At 39.3% G+C, this 23,694-nt stretch overlaps 1 protein-coding gene across 1 annotated transcript; it reads left to right on the top strand.

The window, feature by feature from the left end:
- Nucleotides 1–42: 42 nt before the first annotated feature.
- Nucleotides 43–21,832, top strand: LOC143887577 (uncharacterized). Its single transcript, XM_077391659.1, has 3 exons — nucleotides 43–415; nucleotides 10,062–10,137; nucleotides 21,577–21,832. Exons 1-3 carry the CDS (start codon nucleotides 101–103, stop codon nucleotides 21,618–21,620), a joined length of 435 nt encoding a protein of 144 aa, XP_077247774.1. The 5' UTR covers nucleotides 43–100; the 3' UTR covers nucleotides 21,621–21,832.
- The last annotated feature ends 1,862 nt before the right edge of the window (nucleotides 21,833–23,694 follow it).

Genomic DNA, 23,694 nt, shown 5'->3' with positions numbered 1-23,694 from the left:
TATGCATCCCGTGTCGTGTATATATCTCCACTCAACAAAAACATATAAATCACCAAATCCACGGTAGTAATCATATAGAGAGAGGGAGAGAGAGAGAGCAATGGGGGGAGCAAAAGCAGTTCTTCTACATCACATAGCGAGGGAAACCTCGGATGTGAAGCGATTGGCCAATTTCTACGAGGAGATTTTAGGGTTCGAGAGGATCGAAGCCCCTAAATTTGGAGAATTTGAGGTGATCTGGCTCACCTTACCTTCTGTAATTTCCCTACATCTGATCGAGAGAAACCCTCATTCAAAGCTTCCAGAAGGCCCTTGGAGCTCTGCTTCTCCGATCGCAGATCCGAAGAATCTCCCAAGAGGTCATCATCTCTCTTTCGCAGTCTCAAACTACGATTCCTTCGTTCAAACCCTAAAGGCAAGAACATTTCTTTTCATTTCCCTCCTGTTCTCTTTCCATAGGCTTGATTTTCGTTATGGATTTAGCTAACATGAACCTCGAGTTGAGGATAATAACCGGAATCTACTCGATCGAGTTGAGTCAATTCGGCCGAGTTGAGTCAATTCGGCCGAGTCACCCAGAATATATGTTTTTTTTTTTTTAATTTATTAAGGCCATGTTTGGATTGCAGGAAAAATACTTCTGACGGAATTGATTTTCTCAAGAAAATTTTTCTTTTCACAATTTAGAGGAAAATAAAGGCCTGTTTGGGTACCAGATGCATTTACATCACTCATCTTCATGATCATGTTTTAAGAGAGAGAGAAAGAGAGAGAGAGGGAGGGAGGGAGGGGTTGTCTCGCTGCTGCCGGAGCAACGTCGAGGAGCAGCGACGGTGAAGGAAGTTGCCACAAATATTGATTTCCAAATAATGTCTCGCAGAACAGATTTGAAAATCGGAATTTTTTTGCACTGTTGTTGCTGATTTGGAAATCTAAGGATATGATCGAGTTCAAAATATCAACTAAATCCAAATCTAAATCTTATGGGTATCCAAATGTGGCCTAATAGTATTTGGTTAATTTGGAAAGATATCATCATAGGATGAAGATCCCACTAAAGAGACTTGGTTCAACTTATCCTTTTTCAGTGTAAATAGAGAATGAAATTTTGGAAATATTTTTCCATCCCAAACTTTTCCAGAAAATTCTTGCAATCCAAACAGGGCCTAATAATGTGTATTAAAACTTTCGTCTTCAACTACTATTTCTTGTATGTGTTACATTAAAATAGCACACACTATGCACAAACACGATTTATGCAAAAAATATGTTTTTTATGACTACATTTTTATGAGTTAAAAATTGTTATGTATTAGTTTAATTTGCACCTGGAGTTTCATGTTAATAATCTACGCACAATGAGGAATATTTATTTTGATTTTGAATGGTTTATTATGTTGAATGCTAGCCGCCAAAAAATTGATCTTTTGATCACATCTTAAAAACCCACTCTGCTCGACAGGCGATTGAGTTGAGCCAATTCCACCATAATGTATGTTTTTATTAATAATGTGTCGGCTACCTTGCGCCTTCAGCTAGCGTTTCTCGTACATGTATACAAGAAAATAGCAAGCTTTCATGTAAACATTAGGTGCTTTTATGACTAAATTTTTATGAGCTAAAAATATAGTCATTTCTGAGAATGTTATGACCATTATCTGCTACTAATCATATATAACTTCAGAATCAAGTAGCAAAGATCTTTAATATTAGAAGCCTCTTCCTTTAAAAACCCTAGAGAAGAAAACACCAAAGATGTACGCTAAGAAAACTCCCAAAAACTATCTTCCTCATTCATGTCAAAAAATTTCCCCAGCGTGGTTTACATTGGTATTTATATTCCCTTTACATTGTTGCGCGCTTTAAAACCTAATAATAATTCAAATAAACACTTTAAACTCTAAGAAAAACCCTTGGAATAGTGATATAAATAGTTCCTGAACAGTGAAATGGGCCCACATTTATCCAAGAGTCACTTGAACTCTCTCCTTATGACTCATAACGTAAAGAAAAAAAAAGACATGACATGGGCCCTATCACCTTAACTTATAACTAAATGAAAGACATACATGAAAGTGGCTTTCTTTCACTTAACTAACTCAACTCAACTCAACTCAACTAAACCTTTGTCCCAAACTAGTTGGGGTCGGCTAATGAATCATTTAGAAAATTTTTATGAAGACAAACTCAACTCAACTCAACTAAGCCTTTGTCTCAAACTAGTTGGGGTCAGCTAATGAATCCTTTAGAAATTTTTTATGAAGAAGGTGAAAGAATCTACCCGGCTCAAAGTGACCAAGTCTAATCCTGTCACTAGTTGGGTTTGTCTACATGGATCATTTTCTTCCACTCTCTCCTATCCAAGGTCATGTTCTCTGTTATGTTCCTAGACATCAAGTCTTTCCTCACTGTTTCTACCCAAGTTGTTTTCGGTCTGCCCCTACCTCTTCTTACTCTATCACCTTTCACTTAACTAGCGACTTAAATAAACTACGAACCCATTTTTTATGATTTGACTGCGATTATGTCAAAGAGTAATATGACATATTCGATGATCCAAATGCACATGCACTTTTTTTTAGAATATGATGGAACCCACTTCATTTGATGATCCAAACCATTCGTTTATTGTGTCCCAACCCTCTGATTGTGAGAGGTTTCTATGATAGGCTGTCCCTCTACAGATCAGAGGGTTAGGAATTATGATCATTCTATGAAGACGTTTTCGGGGCACACCTATTTACATTGGGCCTAAAAAATGAATGGTGCAATACTTAGGATCATTCTTGAGTACCAAAGGATGTGGTTTTGCTTTTCCTGTGACATGATGAGGAAGCTACTCAAAGGTAGTCTACAGGGGTTATTCTTCAAGGCTTGGTTTTAAGCAAGAAAGAGCGACTCAAGCTGGCCTGAAGAGAGCTCGATTTGTTTATATAGAGATATAAAGGTAAAATTAGGTGGCGAATCTTAGAAAATCGGCATGGGAATCTTAGAAAATCGGCAACCATCTCTTCATCTTCCTCATCTCTCTCTATAAAACCGTTTTCTCACTATCAATACTACTAAACTTACGGGATATATCTGTCAGAAAATCAGCATGGGAATCTTAGAAAATCGGCAACCATCTCTTTATATTTTTCATCTCTCCCTATCAAACCGTTTTTGTACTATTAATACTACTAAACTTATTGATAAAGGCTTTTAGATAGAAGTCTATCCTTCCAGATTGTTGTAACTACACGATAGTGCTTATCTCTTTCCTCTCTCCCTTTCTACCAATCTCCAAAGTGCTCCCGTGAGTCTCGAGTAGCTTCAAGCAGAAAGAGATAGGCACTATCGATAATTAGAAAGGAACATGGTCTTAGAGGTATCCCATATATCGGAATGCACTAACTCAAAAGGAGTGGAGGCTCGACTAAGAACTCGATATGGAAAAGACACATGACGGTGCTTCCCAAGTTCACATGACTCAGACTGGAAAGAAAAAACAGGACTAGGAATAAAGGATAATTGACGGAACTTTTGGAATGAGGGATGACCGAGACGGTAGTGCTACTAATAAGGATCTACTGATGCACAATAGCCCACTACCCATCATCTCCGACGACCTTTACCTTGGATCACCACCGTGCTCCAGCGAATCCCATTGAATCTGGCAATGTATCTGTTCCATAGGTCCGGCAACCTCCGGTATCCTCAGTCCCCACGACCTCCCCATCGATTCTGATACTAAAAAAGGCAGCCCGCTACCACCCATGGCCTCCCCGTCCAATAATTTTGGCAACCCTCGGCATCCTCGATCTCCACAAACTACCCCATCGATCCATTGATAAATCCGGCAACCCACTGCCTCCCACGGCCTCCACGGCCTATATTCCATCAACCCCAGACTTCATGGCCTGTTTACCATCAACCTCGGCCTTCTTGGCCGCCATTTCCTTCCTTGGATCCAAGTCCGACACATAGTTACCAGATTCACCATCCGCCCTCCGATCCGCGATCCGGGGTCGCACGATCCGAAACGTGGTTCACTAAAGACCCGGATCGCTAAAAATGACAAACCGCGGCGACCCGCGGGAGAGAAAGAGAGAGAGATGCATATAGACTAGAAGAGAGATGGAGAGAGCTACAAATTTTATATATTTTGGGTTGAATTGGAGCTAGAGCTTTATTTTGAAAAAAAAATATGTAGGGCATATATGAGGTTTTTTTATTTTTTTATTAAATGGATGTAGTATAGACTATGGAAGGATATTCATATATTCCAACGAGAACTTTCTTTTTGAAAAAATATGTATGAAATACACGAGGTTTTTATATTTTGTGTATTAAATGTGTGTAGTGTGTACTATGGAATGACATTCTTGTAAAAATATATGAAATTATATATAGGGGAAATGATATATCCGCCCCTTTTGATCACTAGGAACACCCCCTGTCAGTGCATTAGTGACTAAAGAGGGGCTGTTGTACTTATGTCGGAAGAATTCAATGCCCCTGATTGCCACAAACACTGACAGGGGGTGTTCCTAGTGATCAAAAGGGGCGGATATATCACTTCCCTATATATATATATATATATATATATATATATATATATATATATATACATATGAGGAAACTGTTGGTGAGCTTAAGTTCACCAAACTTATGGTGAGCTAGCTTGCCCAATCACATGGGGGCCCACTTTGTTAGGATGATCCAAACCATTCATTTGAAAGTCCCTTACATAGATGGGGGGTGTACCAAAAATCAGCTCCATAGGATCATCCTAACCCCTCCATTTGTGGAGGACAAAAATGAACAGACACAAATCTGCCCCATTTTTGGCCTCCACAAATGGAGGGGTTAGGATGATCCTATGGAGCTGATTTTTGGTACAACCCCTATCTATGATAAGGCCTTGCAAATGAATGGTTTGGATCACTCCCCAAAATGTGGGACCCATGTGATTGGGCAAGCTAGCTCACCATAAGTTTGGTGAGCTTAAGCTCACCAACAGTTTCCTCTCTCTCTCTCTCTCTCTCTATATATATATATATATATATATATATATATATATATATATATATATATACCCTCATCGTACTGCGTACCAGACTACCATCGTACCCCGTACCCGTTCCACGGATCATCCTCAATCATCACAGCCAGCCTCCACCACCTCAAATACGGCCGCTGTGGAAACCATCCAGTGCCAGAGAGAGAGAGAGACCTCTATCATCCTCTTTTTCCATCACCATTACTTCCACATCCAACATCCTCCTTTTTCCCCAAATTTGACCACTCTTTTTTCATACTCTGCCATGTCCACCACTTCCAACGACTCAGCAGCCCAGTCTCTACCCTACCTATTTCCGACCCTTATCCCAATAGATCCGGCCATTTCGCACTTTCAGCCACCCTGACTGCATCTCCTGCGAACACTACCCATCTCCAGGCATCATCCTGCCACCGGCACCTCCCTTGCCCATCAAGAGAGAGAGAGGGGGAAAGATCAGAAATTAGGAAAGATGGAACAAAGGAGAAGAGAGACCGAATAGAGAGAAAGAGGGGGAGCAGAAAAAGTAGAAAGAGAGAGATCAAGGAGAGATCAGAATAATGTAAGAAAATGAGATGGGAGAAGAGAGAGAGAGAGAGATCAGGAAAAGAGAGGGAGAGAAATCGATTAGAGAAAGAGAGAAAAAGAGGCTAGTAAGAAAAAAGGGGGAAAAATAAAAACAAAGAAAAAGAAGAATGGGGCAAGAAAGAGGCAAGGGAGAGAGAGAGAGAGAGAGAGAGAGAGAGAGAGAGATGAAATCGTCTCCCTCCCTAGGGTTTTCATCACCTAAGGAGAGAGAGGGAGAGAAAAGGGAGAGAGAGACGAGAGAAAAGAGGTAGAGACGAAACAGAAAAAGAGAAATGAGAGAAGGGAAGAGAGACAGAGGTGAGGGAGAAAGAGAGAAAGGAAGAGACCAGAGAGATGAAAGAGGGAGAAGAGGGAGACGAGAGAGAGGAAGAAAGAGAGAACGAGAGGGAAAGAACTCCATCCGCCTGCCTCCTTAGGGTTTCCGACGACCTAGGGAGGGAGTTTTGCTATCGCCTAAAAAATCGCCCTTTCGGATTCAGCTAAGAAATAGTATTGTAGACACCCAATCTCCAAAGTCCTCCCGTGAGCTGATAAACTACACGATAATGCTTAACTCTTTCCGCTTGAAGCTACTCGGGACTCACGGGAGCACTTTGGAGATTGGTAGAGAGGGAGAGAGGAAAGAGATAAGCAGTATCGTGTAGTTACAACAATCTGGAAGGATAGACTTCTATCCAAAAGCCTTTATCAATAAGCTTAGTTGTATTAATAGTGGGAAAACGGTTTTATAGGGAGAGATGAAAAAGATGAAGAGATGGTTGCTGATTTTCTAAGATTCCCATGCGGATTTTCTGACAGCTATATCCCGTAAGTTTAGTAGTATTAATAGTGGGAAAACGGTTTTATAGGGAGAGATGAAAAAATGAAGGGATGGTTGCTGATTTTCTAAGATTCCCATGCTGATTTTCAAAGATTTTCATGCCGATTTTCTAAGATTCGCCACCTAATTTTACCTTTATATCTCTATATAAACAAACATCGAGCTCTCTTCAGGCCAGCTTGAGTCGCTCTTTCTTGTTTAAAATCAAGTCTTGAAGAGTAACCCCTGTAGACTACCTTTGAGTAGCTTCCTCATCATGTCACAGGAAAAGCAAAATCACATCCTTTGGACTCAATAATGATCCTAAGTATTGCACCGTTCTTTTTTTTAGGCCCAATGTAAACAGGTATGCCCTGAAAAACGTCTTCGTAGAATGATCCTAATTCCTAACCCTCTGATCTGTAGAGGGACAACACATCATAGAAACCTCTCATAGAAAATCGGGTTCGTAGTTTAGGCATGTACTCTTTGACATAATCGCAGTCAAATCATAGAAAATAGGTTCGTGGTTTATTTAAATAACTTGTTAAGTGAAAGGTGATGGAGTAACAAGAGGTAGGGGCAGACCGAAAACAACTTGGGTAGAAACAGTGAGGAAAGACTTGATGGCTAGGAACATAATAGAGAACATGACCTTGGATAGGAGAGAATGGAAGAAAATGATCCATGTAGACGTACCCAACTATTGACATGATTAGACATTTTTCGGGGCACACCTATGTCACAGAATGGAGATTTTTACAAAGAGTTTTTATATGGTGTAAGCCCTTATAGTCCCTTATTTTTCAAAAAGTATTGCACGGACCACATCATGGGACTATCCAAACCGTCCATAAGATGGAACACAACGTAAATAGGCTGTTCCCAAAAAATTATTTCCATAGGATGATCCCAACCCTCCGATCTATAGAGGAACTGCATTTTATGGAAATCTCTATGATCGGAGGGCTAGGATTATCCTATGGAAATGATTTTTGGGGAAAAGCCTATTTACGTTGTGTTCCATCTTATGGACGGTTTGGATCATCCAATGATGTGGCCCGTACAACACTCTTTGAAAAATAAGGGACTATCAAAGATTGAAACTGAAAAAAAGGGAATGAAATGGAACACTAACTATATGCCATGTATTATTCATCGCGTGTCGTGTAACCATGGAGACTTTTCGTTTTATATCTCCACCCAACAAAAACATATAAATCCCCAAATCCACCCTAGAAATGAGAGAGAGAGAGAGAGAGAGAGAGAGAGAGAGAGAGAGAGAGAGAGAGAGCGCCATGGGGGGCCAAAAGCGGTTCTTCTACATCACATAGTGAGGGAAACCTCGGATGTGAAGCGATTGGCCGATTTCTACGAGGAGATTTTAGGGTCCGAGAGGATCGAAGCCCCCAAATGCGGAGAATTTGAGGTGATATGGCTCAATCTACCTTGTGTAATTTCCCTCCATCTGATCGAGAGAAACTCCCATTCGAAGCTTCCTGAAGGCCCTTGGAGCTTTTGGCTGCGATCGCCAATCCGAAGAATCTCCCAAGAGGTCATCATCTCTCTTTCGTAGTCTCCAACTACGATTCCTTCGTTGAAACCCTAAAGGCAAGAAGCTTTCTTTTCATTTCCCTCTTTCTCGTCTTCTACAGGGTTGATTTTTGTTATAGATTTGTCTAATTTGCACTTGGAGGTTCATGATAATAATCTCTGCTCACATTGACGATTATTGATGTTGATTTTGAATGTTTTCTTATGTTTAAAAATTCGTAACCCACTCGGTTCAAATGTGGATTGAGTTGAGTCAATTCGGCCGAGTCACGCAGAAAACTTCACGCTTTCATGCAAACATTATGTGCTTTTATTATTAAATTTCTATGAGCTAAAGATAGTCATTTCGAGAATGTTATAACCATTATTTGCAAATAATTGTAATTTACTTCAGAATCAAGTAGCAAAGATCTTTCGTATTAAACCTCTTCCTTCAAAAACCCCAACAAAACACCAAAGATGCACACTAAGAAAACTCCCAAAACCTATCTTCCTTATGTTAAAAAATTGCCCCAGTGAGGGTTACATTTGGCCCTATAATCCCTTTACATTGGTTCCCACTTTAAACCCTAATACTAATAAAAATAAAACAAAAACCCCTTGGAATAGTGATATGATCATATGAAGTATGAACCACGCGTGAACAGTGAAGTGGGCCATCATTTATTCAAGTCACTTAAACTCTCTCCTTATGACTCATAACATAAAGGAAAAAAAGACGGTGACGTGGGCCTCCATTTATTCAAGTCACTTAAAGTCTCTCCTTATGACTCGTAACTTATGGGTCTATTCAGTTGCGCCACTTTGGACAGATTCCAGGTAGAAAAGGAAAGTCTTTTCTATCAAAACGCAATTTCCGTGAGTTTTATTGCACAGATTTTATGAGTTAGAAAATGATGTGGAATCCACTAATGGCTTAAGCCGCTGTTCCCTTTTCCTTGCTGAAAGGAAGAAAGATAGTGAAGTGGGCCCCCGCACTTAGTTGTCAACCCGTGACTCGACTCGACTCGTGACTCGTAAGAACAGAAATTTAGTTGAAAAATATAATTATATATCAAAAGATGAAGCAAGTAAAAAAAAACGCAATAGCACTTGGATAAAGCACTAAGCCAAAAATATAAATAACTATATGCTTGTAACTTGCATGCAAAAAAATAACTAAGTTCTAAGTTCCAACTGCCAAGTTTTCAACCATCAAAACAAGAAAACTCAGGCCTAGCAACTCTACTCGACTTTCAGAGTCTTATTTTTTTTTTGAGTTGACTCGTTCGTGTCACTAGATGAATCGGACGAGTCTTCAACATAGGTGACTCACCTATGTTGACTCGCCTCAAAAGCCCTGCGACCCGACTCGGTTTTTGACTCGTATGACTCGTAAGAGTTTGACAATGTGAGTCACGCATGCGACTCGACTCGACTCGGGAGTTGACTCGTACCACTTCTAAGAGTTCGACAACTATGCTTATGACTCATAACTTAAAGGAAAAAAAAACATGGCTTAATTTATAACTGAATGAAAGACATAAATGAAAGTAGCAATTTTCACTTAACTAGAGACTTAAATAAACTACGAACCCATTTTCTATGATTTATATCAGAGTAATTTATATCAGAGTAATATGACTTATTCGATGATCCAAACGTACATGTAAATATTTTTTTTAAATATAATGGAACCCACTCCATTCGATGATCCAAACCATTCGTTTATTGTGTCCCCAACATAAATTGGTTGTTCCCCGAATGTCATCTCCACAGGATGCTCCTAGCCCTCCTATTATGAGAGGTTTCTATGAGGTGCCGTCCCTCTATAGATCGGACGTTTAGGATCATTCTACAAAGACGTTTTTCGAGGCACACCTATTTACACTGGGCCCAACAAATGAAAGGTTTGGATTATCCTATGGGGTGAGTTCCACTGTAATTTTTAAAAAATATGTGCATGGACATGCGGACACCATCTAAAAACTTGATAATCAAGATCTCACTTTTTTGCAGGAGGTAGCACTCATCCCCTAAGTTTAACTTTCATTTTGTTTTTATTTTGATAAATTTGGCTGAATTAGAAGTTATTTGCAGGAAAAAGGAATTGAGACTTTTGAGAAGACCCAACCTGATGGAAAGACCAAGCAAATATTCTTCTTTGACCCAGATGGTTAGCTTTCATGACTTCGCAATTTTTGTGCATTTTGTAATTATAACTCTGAGATATATATGATTTCTATTGCATTATCCGTTAGCCTGTTATGCACCCAAGTAGTTCTCTCTCTCTCTCTCTCTCTCTCTCTCTCTCTCTCTCTCTCTCTAAGAGGCATCCAAGTACTCTTTTATTCACGATTTCCATTGTTTGAAGAAAAACTACTGTTAAGAAGGGTGATTAATGTACATAAAATTTCATACATATGCATCAACTCTTCTTCCGGATTGGGTGAGTGAAGACATTTTTTATTGACCTACAAAGCTTTTCAAGTTTGATTGGAAGGGTAAGGGACAAGAGTTGGTCAATCATGATTGACCAGGCGGGTTAACTTTGAGATACAATTAAGTTAGCAAAGTAACGGAATTATAAAGTTTTCAGTTTTCACAGATCATAATAAGCAAATGGACGAGGAATAGTTATGAGAACATGCATTAATTAGACTGATCGTGCAAGTTTAAAGAGGTGATCATTAGTTGAAAAATCCAAGGCAATCTCGTTGATGTTAACAGGCACATAAGAACAATTAGACATGCAAAGTTGATGAAATTGTACTTGAACTCCTTTGGAACTCTTTCTTTGACAGTCCACGTTCTTTTGGACAAAGCCACGCCCATTGTTGCTTGGAGATCTCTATTCCCGGGCAGGGTTACTCTATTTTTAAATATTTTTATCTTGTATGATTAGCCCTTGATTTTTATTCATGCAATATGCTTAACTCCACTAGGCATATTATGCATCTTTGGTTTCCAAATGCATGCTCCTTGTTTTTTTTTTTTTTGAGAAGACACTGAATTTATCATAAAAAAACGAACAAAATTGCATAGGGAGCAAAGGTTTCTCCTCATAACTTATCTCTCTATTCACTCTTGATTTAGCCATTCTATTTGCCAAATCAACTGCAGTCTTAGGAACCGAAGAAAAGGAGATTGGAGTATCTGTGCATAAATTTGCAACTTCATCAATGTAGTTGGCAAACCTCCACGGTTTGCCCAATTATCTTGTATGCCCAATTATCTCGTTTGATAGTTCACCCTCAATAGGCAGGTTACCAGCCATATTCCTCTTAAATATCTTCAAACCCGTGAGAAGAGCTCTAATCTGTGCTTCCTTTGAATCGGATCTATCTACCAATCAGATCTGCAAACAACCAAAGCACATTGCCATCAACATCACTAAAAACTCCACTGATACCAGTGTTTAAGATTTCGGACTTGTGCATCAACTCATCCACTATCCTAGGTGAGTGGTTGACACAGGAAGCCCTTTGAGTTTGAGTGGCAGGGTAATGACCAAAACAAATCACTTGTTCAATATAATCTTATGAATTACAATCCCATATTACATGTTCACCTTCAACAATTAGATTGAACATGTAAAAAATTGCAATTTGTTTTGGCAGGTATGCTCGGGTTAGGCAAGCTCCCAACCAGATTTATCAAATAGAAATCAGAGATTACCATCTTTGGTATTCGAAGCTATTACAATCATTAGAAATTATGAAAAATCATGAGGTAGAATAGAGATGGTTAGAGGAGCTATCAATATGATAGAATTGTTCAACTCTATCAGAGATTACCATACTCCAGTGTTCAATTCAAATCTGAATTTATTCACAAGTCACGAGTCACGACATTACACTGCTATCGTATCAATGAAGAATAGATGTGCAAATTTTGCAGTCTATGCTTGGTATGAACAATCCCATCTCATCTCCTTCCAATCTGTATGGTTAAACTTGGTTTAAACCCATTAATAATCATGAAGGGCGAAGAAGGTAACCGACATGAAGGAAAGTGAGAGTTTCGGCATATCAGAAAATAACAAACCAGGTTGAAAACAAGGACAGATCCCTTCCTGGAGATTGGAAGTGCCCTCAATGTCGATATTGCAATTTTAAAAGATGAACCGGATGCCACCATTGTGCTTTTAGAGATGGCAGTGGAATGGGGATTGGACATGAAAAGTTCGTGAGAGAAGAGCCTCCCCTGACTAGATCTCGCTAGGGAACAAAGCTTTTAAACAAATGGCTGGAGGTGAGTTTAGCAGAAGTGGTGGTAGAAGGAGATTATTATCTGTTGGTCATTGTTATCGGGGACAAGGTTGAAGACTCAAAATTCTGAAATCCGGCCTGGTAGGGGAGAGTCTCGGAGGGTTGGTGTCAAGCCAGAAATGGGCGAAATGAAATTGGAAAATTTTCCTGCCTGTTGCACCAAAGAGAGGATCAGTAGCAACTAAGTACTCTTCAGAATGAACAGATCAGGGTGCTATGCTCTTGGATATATGTTGGACTGACTGGCCCCACGGAACCCAACTTTGAACACAGTTGCAAGGACAAGTTGGGTCTGATTCTATGGAATACTCTCCGCGAGTGGGCAAGATCTGCGATGGAGGCGTTGGGGAAGTTATTTGGACGAGTAATGGAAGTGGAAATGGAGGGCAAAGAAGGGAATAATTTCGAGTATTCCAGAGCTCGAAATATGTCATCGATTTGGAATTTCCTCAAGGTATCAGTTAGATTGAAGGTGGAGGATAGATGGTAACCTATTGAACTCTGGGAAGTTCAGGGATGACCTTCGAATTTTTGCTGAAAATCCCAGGTATAAGAAAACTTGCCTTCCTTTTGAGCTCAACCTACCAATAGACTTGCTGCTTTCCTTAAATTGCCTGCACAATACATTTCAAGTCCCTTTTAATGAATTTGTCAGCAATGCTATGCTATTAGGTGCCCTAGGTCTCTCTAGTAGCCCAGTAATCGACTGATGACCAATGGGAACTGAAATAGCTGCCTATTGCCTGCTCTGAGAATTTATAAGAGCGCTGCCCACTCTAGTCCGATAGCTATCAGTGAGCAAAGCCAGCTTACACCAATGTTTAAGGAAGCTTCCATATAACCTACATCGTAAATTTTTTTTTTTTTTTTTTGAAATATAACAGAATTTATTGCATAAGAAATATACAACCTAATTCAGAAAACTCAATTCTAAAGGGGCAAGGTGTCTCTAAGTAGAACAAAGCAATTACAAGGAAACCATCCCTATCTAGAGATCCTTCGTCGAGCCTTTAATTGGAATGGAGTTGCCAATCACTAATTCTTCCCTTTCCTCCCCTTCTTTAGCCAGTTTGTCCACTAGTCTTAGTTGTGAATTTCGTTTCATTCGTCGTTTCGTTTTGGCCACTGGAACGGAATGCTTCGGTGTTTCGATCGTTTCATTTGGCGTTTTAGTGCGCTACAAAGACCAATTTTTTAATAGTTAAAAATATGAAAAAATCCAAAAATATCAGAAATTATTAAAGAATATAAGAAATAATTAAATGAACCAAATATGTAAAATAAAAACTCTTCATTAGTCAAAAAATTAGGCCACGTTTGGATACCAAAAAGATTTAGATTTGGATTTAGTTGATATTTTGACCTGGATCAGATCCTTAGATTTCCAAATCAGCTACAACAGTGCAAAAAATTCCGATTTTCAAATCTGTTCTGCGAGACATATTTGGAAATCAATATTTGTGGCAACTTCCTTCACCATCGCTGCTCCTCTACGTTGCTCCGGCAACAGTGAGACATCCCTCTCTCTCTCTCTCTCTCTCTCTCTCTCTCTTAAAACATGATCATGAAGATGATTGATGTGTTTTGTATCCAAAACTCAAATCCAAATCAAAATACAAATGCATGAGGTATCCAAACGGGCCCTTAAGGAATTTAGATCAGTTTAGCGGCCTCAATGGAACCTAATGCTTCAGAAATTCGATCTTTTAGATGCAGAAGGGTGGAACTAGTTGATTGCTCTGTTTGGAAAAACACGTTAAATGAAGTACAAACTCTTAGGTATAATGGGACCAAAGCATCCATCGAAGATCCTAATCCAAGTAAATTGAAATACGAAGACCGCGTGCGTCGAATTGGTTGGGAGGCGGACCGAATACTCTGCATCTGTAGGCTTGAGGAACTGATTGCTATTCTGGAGGATCCGATGGAAGAAGTCCCCACACCGGATTTCGCGGTTGTCTTCTTCTACAAGGAAAAGTTGCTGCAGGATAGTGTTGAATTCATTCTCAGTAAATTAAGGAAGTGTTCCTAGCTTTGGTCTGTTGGGGTAAATCTGTAGTTAGGTTTTGGGGAATTTTCGTTTTGGATTCTCAAAATATGTCAATTTAAAAAAAATAAAATATAAATACATTTACTGCAATACATAAAAATATAAAAAATAAAAAATTACTAAAAATTAGAACAATAGGGTCCTCTTCTATAACCCAATCCATCATAACATCAAGGTTGTAAAGATCCAACATTTACTTATAGGAAAATTACATCATATGAAATGCAACCAGCCTGACAAGATGAAAAAAAAATTTAGAGACCAAATTATGAGATTTTTTTACCGGATTTATTGTATTAAATAATGTCTTGATATGATAGAATTTATGAATTTTTTAAATTTGAAAAATATCCCATCATTTGAAAGCTAAGCTTTTGACCTAGCCTGATTTTTTTTCGAATTTTGTAATAGAACGGGAAAGTTGACTTTTTATCCTTTTAGAATTGGGTCATAGAAACTTTTTTTAATAAATCCAAATGGGTGTGTATTCCCTTATTCACATGTAAATCTAAGTTACTTAAATGACTTTACATGAACATACTAAGAAGAGGAAAGAAGATGAGAAGAGAACTTATAAGAGACAAGAAGAAGAGAAGAAAAGACAACTAAAATGGGGTGTTTTGGACGAAATGGACCCATACAGACTAAAATTCTGAACGAAACAGAATTTGGACTTGTTTCGTTCTGGTTTTCCTGCCGAAATGAAATGAAGTTTATAATGGAGCCACTAGATTTGTAGACCTCAACTTATGCAGTAATTCTGTATTTAATTTAAAACCGCGATCAAGAATTTCTACAATAAATCCACCTAATTTCCTAGTCCCTGCTGATATTTTAATCCCTTAGGCAATAACTGACGTAGTATGGGAAGGAGAAATAAAAGAAGAGGAAGAAAGAAGAAGAAGAAGAAGAAGAAGAAGAAGAAGAAGAAGAAGAAGAGAAGATAAAGAGTAGAAAAGAAGAAATTAGGGAGAAGTAGAAGAACTCAAGTAGGGGAAAGAAATCTCACTCAATTAATCAATAATTCATCAAAGGTTTACAATAAAGCTGTAAAGAGGCCTATAAATAGGCAATTAACAACTTAAAAGATAGAAACCTACTACAATAAGAATTCCTAAAAGACTAAACTTCCTAATTCTAAATAACATGGAAAATAATAGCCTAAAAACTAAATAACATGAAAAATAAATGCCTAGAAATCCTAATGGGCAAATATGCCACTTATTGGCCTATTATCTGCATCATTCTCCCCTGCTTGAAAAGAACTCGGCCTCGAGTTCTAGTCCTCCTGGATCAAATATGTGTACTATCCAATCAAGCAGTAGGAGTCGTAATCCTTCGTACTCTGGAATGCTGTACAACGCTCGTGTTGACAGTGAAAATGGTATGGAATGCGACCGTAGTAATACATAAGAAATCATCCATGCAGAATCATAAAGACGCGAACCTTTCCTGAGAATTAATGAAGCTGGAAAAATGGCAACATACTCCTCCTGGATCGGTGGGATCGGCATAACAACTATGGGGAGTACCAATCTATGACCATCCTCAATAAAGATATAACCTGCTGGAATCAAATCCGGCTCAAAGGAATCAGCAAGAAAACCATCTACTAGAACTGTATCAGGCTCAGTGATGTTAGGTTGACAATCCTTCTGATGATCAGCATGCACAGTGAAATCCTTGGTCTCAATCTCCACAATCATCTCGATCGGGATATCTACTGGAGAAGCAATGATGTCACTTTCCTATGTAATGATATGGAATCAGTATCCTCAATGAACTGCTCGTGCTCTGCATGATCTGGCAATGCCTCAATAGTCAAGTCACTCGTCTCTGACTCTTGACGGTGCTCAATCGATTCTGTCAATGGATCAGCCTCACATGGCTCGGTCACAATATCTGCTTCTTCTGTGGAAGTGTCAAGATCTCTATTTAGATGCTTGGCAATCGGCCCTCTGGAAATCTCAGAATCGTCATGCTCATTGTCGTCGGCCTCATCAGTCACTTTACTCTGTGGCTCTATATCTGACATAATCAGAGGCTCAACAACTATAATGGTCTCATCCACAATGCCAGCTGGATCATCATGCGGCTCTGCAGTAGTGGTAGCAAATTCCTTCTCATGCATGTAATGCTCCAATTATCTGTTTTCTGCTTCAATTTCGGCCTCTTGTGCACGATGGGCTACGACTTCTCGTTCACGACGAACTGGGACTTCACGTTCACGACGAGCTGCCTCCTCGCGTATCAACCTCACCTCGTATAGATAAAGAGGCCCTGATGCATAAGCTCTCAGAAAATTATGACGGACATCCTCTCATCGACTGTATGGAGGTTCGCCTAAGATACGGCCCTTTGTCACCATATGTGTCTAAAGTGACTGAGCTTGTCCTCTTATAGTTTTTCGGAGTCGGTAGATGGGTGCGCGTTCATCGTAATCGTAGTACACCTAATATGCGTCCAAAGCATAGATCCACCGTAGATATGCATCCTCATAATAACTATAGTGAGTGTGGCCTTGCCAATAGCTTTTGTCGTGCCCATAAACAAATGGAACAAATGGTGGAGCCATAAAAATCGGTATCAAAAAATGAAATCAGCTGTCTGATCTGTCTGTCATGTCGAAAGGAAGACACTGCTTTTTGCGGATCTCAGATCGGAGTCCCTGATGGCTCGGATCTGCGATATAGGACCAAAACAGACGGACGCCCAAAGTTGGTTGTTGTAGAGCTTGCACTGATTGTTGACTGCTTAAAGTAGACTTGATATACGCGAAAAGTTGTCACGAACAACTTTCGTGTTGAAGGCGAACCCCAATTTTGAGCGGAAAAGGCCCGAGTGAAGAGAGAGAAAGTGAGATGGGGTAGAGAGAAAGTAGAGAATGAGGGAGAAATAGAGAATTTCTCTTACTTTTTCTTTGTAATTTTTTATGATTCGGCTGAAACAAGGGGCTGTTTTTTGAGGGGTTTTTTCAAATTGGAAACAAGGCCAACAAAGGTGATGGGTTTAGGTTGCAGATGGGGTTTTATGGCTGGTTTTAAGTGGTTTATGACAACAGATTTTGTGGGTATTTCTGGATAGATTTCGGGGAAGCTTTCCGAGCTTGGTTCTCAGACTTTGGTACTGCGCTCGGATCTTGATCACGGTTGTTGATCGTCTTGAGGCCTATAAATAGGCAATTAACAACCTCAAAGATAAAAACCTACTAAAATAAGAATTCCTAAAAGACTAAACTTCCTAATTCTAAATAACATGGAAAATAAAAGCCTAAAAACTAAATAACATGAAAAACAAATGCCTAGAAATCCTAATGGGCAAATATGCCACTTATTGGCCTATTATCTGCATCAATAACATTTGAGTAGTCACCTTCAATGATTAAGAGGCCACTAAGACAAGACCTAAACAATCTCAATCCACAAAAAAGAGCTTTTGCTTCCGCCTCGCTGGAGTCACACTCGTGTGTTGGGCCGAAAAAGTTAATAATAAAAAGGCCCATTTGAGTCAGTGAGATATAACGCCAACATCCGCGCATGATCTAACTTGCCTATAGAACTCCCATCAAGTTAAAATTATCCATCCAATAAGGGAGGTAGCCATTTCAGAAGAAGTGTTCTACTTTTCCAACTTTTTCCGTATCTTCCTAAAGGACCTTGATCCCAATGTAGAATAATGTTCTTGATTGATCATTGAAATACCCATGAAAGACCGAAGCAACTAATAATGGAGCCCCAAAGCTGATGAAAGAAAGAGCAATGTACCATAGGATGATCTAAAGAATCCTCGCCAAGGATGCATCAACTAGCAAGACTTTCTCCTTTTTCTGAGCTAGTTACATGTGCGAATCTTTTTTGTGGCCACCATCCAAGCAAAGGCCATCACCCGTGAAGGAGTGATTGTTTTCTACACTAGAGCCTTGTGAAACATGCTCCTCTGATTTTCTCATGGATCATACTGTGAAAAAATAGCGAACAGAGAAAGGGCCTTGAGTGTTCGGTATCTACACTCTTTTATCGAATGGATTCATGGGGGGAAGATAAGATAAGATGAGTCAAGGAGACCAAGTAAATATGCAAGGTTGCCTATTTTGCTGTCCTTTAGGCTGTTATGTCTAAGCCTAATGACCCACTCTAGTATCCCACCCTCTCCTCTCAATTTAATCACATTCTATCTCCCCTTTATCCTGAGCTTAAAGATATAGATCTGGAAATGCATGGAATAATGAGGACTTACCTATCCAAAGATCTACCTAGAATCTGGTACCCTCTCCTATTCCCATCCTAAACCTAACAAAAGACTCATAAAGAGACCTAGGACCACAAATGTACCTCCATGCACCCAAACCTTTAGCTACAGGTTGCTTCCGACTCTCCCAACCTCCATAATCATTTGCCAAGTAAGTTTTGCTTTGAATTCTTAGCCTACCGATTCCATTGCCTTCATGTACATTGTAGATCGTTGGAATCCGCAAAGATTCATTGATGCCAAAGGTTCCAAAAGATTAGTCTCCCTGTCTGGGTGAAATCTTTTTCTGGTATTTTTCTAACCGTATTTACCTATATACTTGAAAATTATAGACTTTGTCACCTCTCAGAATTCCTTGTGATTAGAAAAAGGCATAGGTGTTCTGAGCATTCCAAATGCCAGACTTTAAGGGAAGCTTAGCATATGCCACAGTGCCCGTAGAGTGTAGACAACCTTTGTCCACATGCGTTTAGTGAAGAAATCAGGGAATCAGTCAGTAGGTACTAGTCCATTCCACAAACTATCTAGTGACCCCATTGAAAACTTCTCTTGCCTGTCCACATTAAACTCGTGTATTATTCATTGATTTATCTTTCTCGAGTCTAAAGGACAGGAATAACTGAATAAAAGTAGTCTTACCATTTAAAAAAAAAAAAAACTGAATACATGTAGTGATATAGTCACAAAGGGAGCTCAATTATAAGTAATAACTGGAGGAAGAATTGAATCTTGGTGGCACACTGAAGCCCACTTGCTGATTTGATTTCCCAACATGAATGAAATCCATCGTCCTGAATTCCTGATACTGGTGCTGAGGGAGAAGTTGGTAAAGTGCTTTTGCTAGTGAAGTCTCCACACTTATCTGGGGTGCATCAAAGTGCATTTAGCTTTGCACATTCTATTGTGAATTTAAGCATTTGTGATGATTTGCAGCTTCAGTTCATCCCATTGTGGATGCCTTCCTGTTATGTGCTCCTCTACACGAGTATCCTTAGGGTGCGTTCTTTAACCATTCTTGTGTTTCTCATTCTGGAATTTAGAATCAATTCTTATTCTTTGGAGTGTTTCGGGAATGAGAATTGCGTTTCTTAACTCATTACTGAGAATCACTTTTTCTATTTTTTTTAATAGAACTGTGTTTCTCTATAATAAAGAAAAATGGGTTCGTGGGATATATAATAGAGCCCAAATTTCTTTCCAATTTTCCTTACGCACAAGATTACCCATTTTCAAAACTTGTAGGGTAACATCTGACTACTAGATTCAGTCCAGTTTCTTTGTATTTCTTGAGACAGAAGAATCTCAATTTTTCCAAGAGTCTTATGTATCTGATCAGAAATTATAAATTGTATTTTTGTGTTATTGGCATAAATCTTATGATCTGCAGCGCTTTCTTTCACCTCACCAACATGATACCTTAGTACAATTGGTTATTGACAAATTAGGTAAAAATGAAAACTCGTGTTTTCTTTTTTCATAAGATTTTATGGACTGGTATTTATAATAACATAAACTTTCAAAGTCCACATCTCTATCTGTGACAATAGAAGGCATGCCTTGGGACAACCATCAGAGCTAGTGAACAATTCAATTCTCACTGATGTCCTGGTATCCTGCTAATTCATGTCTTTTCTTTATAGGCTTGGCTGAAATATCTTCAATTCTTTTAGATGGCCTCACTTCAAACCTCTGAAAAGCAGGACTATTTGCAATGCCATTAACGGCCAATCTAATACCCTATTCATGAACCTTCCCTCTCCCGCTATAACCCTTTTGTTCATTGCAGAATCTTTGGGCTTTCTCAGATCATACAACAAGTTACAAAGAATCGAATAAGAGGAAAAACGAGAGAAGCCTTGAACACCTTAAAAAGCTAAAAAGCGCTAGAAAGAGAAAACCCTTGGCGCTTCCTCCCTCTTTCCCTGAATCTTCTTTTTGGCTCTTCCTCCCTCTTCTTCCCCTGCATCTTCTTTGGAGTTTGGATTCTTCTATCCGTCCTTTCGAGCTTCTTCTTCTCCAGTTTTGCTGAAATTAGGGAAATTTGACAGCCTTTGGAAGATGTGCTTCGTTCCCGAATCTTTGAAACAGCAAAAGCGATTGATAGGCAAATTTCTTCTCCTCCATTCCTTCCCAGTTTTTCCCCTCATATGTTGATTGAAACAGCAAAAGGATATTTTCTTCCTTGTTTCTAGAAAGCCTAGAAGACAGACAAGAAGGAATCAGATGGCATTATTTTGGGTCCAAAGAGGACCAAATCAGAACACACAGAAGAAGTAATTAGATGACAAAGCGTGAGAGATGGGGCTGGTTTTGTTGAGAGCTCGATAGATCGCTTTTTTCACTACTTCTGCCCTTCTTGATGAAGATCGGGGTTTGAGATTTGGATCTGTGAGCCGAGGAGAGATTGGTAGAGAAGGGAGATGAAGACGATTGAGTTGAATACCTAAAGCCTCGTTCATTGCCGTGGAGAGAGGGGAGACTGTGAAGAGCTTGGGGAGAAGAGAAAACGTGAAGAACTGAGAGAGAGAGAGAGAGAGAGAGAGAGAGAGAGAGAGAGAGAGAGAGAGGAGAAAACGTGAAGTAGTTGGGGGGACGTGAGAGCTATCCCGAGGAATCGTTTCCAATCTCGTGGAGCGATAAATTGTCGCTCCAAAGGATAAAGCCAAAAAATTAGGACGGTTTCTTCAGAATGGTTGCATAAAGTAGAAAAGAACGAGATTCTTGACAAAGATTATTCCCATGGAGCGAAAAAGGCGAGAATTCCTTCCGAAAAAACGTTAAAGAACACGCCCTTAATTGTTCATTTGTTCCCGGCCCTGTAAATTATGGTTTACATGTGGCATAGTCTCTGGGGCCCACCCGAAACTTGATCTGCTGACTACTAACCACTCGCAGAGCTCGACTGATTATCATTTCATGCTGTGTAAACACTCTTTTATGCTTAGGGAAGATAATGTTTATGTAGGTGAATTTGATAAGAGGTTTACTGGTTATGGCATTTCCTCTTTTATGATGGAGAACATTGAAACCCTGATATTGTGTGCAGGTAATGGCTTGGAAGTGGGGAGCTGGGATGGCCCAAAACAATGAAAGGAACTTTGAATGTATGCAAATGGAAGTAATCTGTATGTGAAGTAGACTGGCGTTTGTTGGACTTGTTAAGTACCCTATCAGGTTTGGTATATTGATGTAAATTTTGGTGTTTCCTTCTTGCATATGGGGAATTAGAAATTAGATATGTATATATAAGGAAATGACATCTGCACTTTTATTTTAAGAACGGGTGTGAGAGTTCATTTTGAGAGTTTCTAATTAGTTGTTAAAGGCTCTGATAAAATTCCTAAAAACTATCAACATCAAACTAAACAAATGCTTAGTAAAAGGGTGAGGCGTGTGACTATCGAAAGGGATTGTGGATATCAACAATGTTTTTCCTAAACTTATGAATGAAGATATTGCGTCAGGAGAGTTCACCTACTTAATTGGGAGCAAATGTGTCAATCAAGAGAGCAATTGTGTCAATCTGGTGGTCTTGGAATAGGACAATATCATATCTCTTAAGCAAGAAAGTAACCCTCGGACAATGTTAACAACCACAGTAAGGGCGGGCCTTGCGGGAGTCCTTTTACATTGGGCAATCTTTCCTTGTTATCTTATCTCTCTTAATCTTTGCTCGCTGAATTTCACTTTTAATCTTCTCTCTTTTAATACAGTTATCTTTTGCTTAATAACGGGAGCACGTGTAATGTAGGGGGTGAAAATATCATCGCCCAAATGAATAACACATTCAGTGAGGAGAAAATCAAAACCTTCCAACTCCTCGCTAGAGACACCTCCCCTAATTAACTAGTCCGTCAGCCTCGCTATTGGCTGATCTTCTCACATGATGAAATGAGAGTGACAATCCCTCAACCCAATCCGAGTTATCGTCAATCTATCTTGCAAACTCCAACGATGTGATGTTCTTCCCTTCAGCCATCTAGAAACATCAAATAATGAATAAAATCTCTAGAAATTAATATCGTGTCTCTAGTTAGAAAGAAAATCCAGGTGACACAGCTCATATTCTTTGTACATAAAGCAGCTGGAGGGGTAGAAATCTTAGAGCATGTAGGGCTACTCAATCCCCCCTTTTAGTCCCATTCCAATCCAAGAAGAAATAAGATGGTGAATCTTCCTTCCACGGTTCTTTTTCTCAAGAAATTACTAATCAACCTTGAGGACAAGGTTGGATTTAAGGGTGTGAGGATGTTATGAATATATTTTTCTTTTTTTGATGATTTTTATATTGCAGGAGGTTTCTATTTTCTCCTTTTCCTACTTTGTTGATCTTTGTTTCCTATTCTGCTCTCCTTATTTTTTATAAGATGTAGATGCCGTATGGCTTTGGTGCAAGTAATAATTAAATTTAATGCATTTATCACATTAGAGGTCGAGTTTCATCGAATTAACTCATTGAAGGCCTGAGTTTCCTCGAATTAACTCTCCGTTGCTCTCGACCTTCTTTTCTATTTTCTGTTTTGTTGGAACAATGTTCTATCAGTCTACCCTTTTGGTCGGAATGTTGATCGTCCCGCCGGGAGGACTAGTTGCCGATTGCCGAAGCTCCGTCGGCAGCTATGTTAAATGCTCGAATGCCTCATGATGAGGACAAGACCAAGATGGCCGATGTTCTCTGCCTATATATGCTTCTTCCCACTTCTCGTTCCTCTTTAAGTTGACCAGACTGAGTGGAGTTGAAAACACCCGAGTCCAGTCAAACGTACGACACTGAGTCGATAAAGATTTCCTTAGGGCCACATTTGCATATCTCATGTTTTTGTATTTTTATTTGGATTTGAGTTTTGGATACAAAATACATCAATCACCTCATGCTGATGTTGAGAGAGAGAGAGATGTCTGGCTGCTGCACCAGCAAGGTCAAGGAGCAGCGAGGGTGAAGGTAATTGCCACAAATATTGATTTTCAAATAATGTCTTGCAGAACAGATTTGAAAATTCGATTTTTTTTTTCACATTTGTAGCTGATTTGGAAATCTAAGGATCTGATCCAGCGACAAATCTAAAATACAAATGCGAGGAATCCAAATCTAAATCTTGTGGATATCCGAATTTGGCCCTATATCCTGGGGAAGTGGCCCAATCAGAAGTGGAGGCCCAACGAA

The sequence above is a fragment of the Tasmannia lanceolata genome, unplaced genomic scaffold (genome assembly GCF_043159265.1).
Source record: "Tasmannia lanceolata isolate RefF3 unplaced genomic scaffold, GAP_Taslan_0.1 ptg000012l, whole genome shotgun sequence".
Classification (NCBI taxonomy): Eukaryota; Viridiplantae; Streptophyta; class Magnoliopsida; order Canellales; family Winteraceae; genus Tasmannia; species Tasmannia lanceolata.
Note: the sequence above shows the minus strand (reverse complement) of the source record. Positions and strands in the feature narration are given on the sequence as shown.

Excerpts from the sequence above, each read along its gene's own strand:
- LOC143887577 (XM_077391659.1), top strand. The coding sequence starts at position 101 with ATGGGGGGAGCAAAAGCAGTTCTTCTACATCACATAGCGAGGGAAACC. Across the intron at positions 416-10,061 it reads CCTTCGTTCAAACCCTAAAG|GAAAAAGGAATTGAGACTTT; the intron begins GCAAGAACATTT and ends AGTTATTTGCAG. Across the intron at positions 10,138-21,576 it reads ATTCTTCTTTGACCCAGATG|GTAATGGCTTGGAAGTGGGG; the intron begins GTTAGCTTTCAT and ends TATTGTGTGCAG.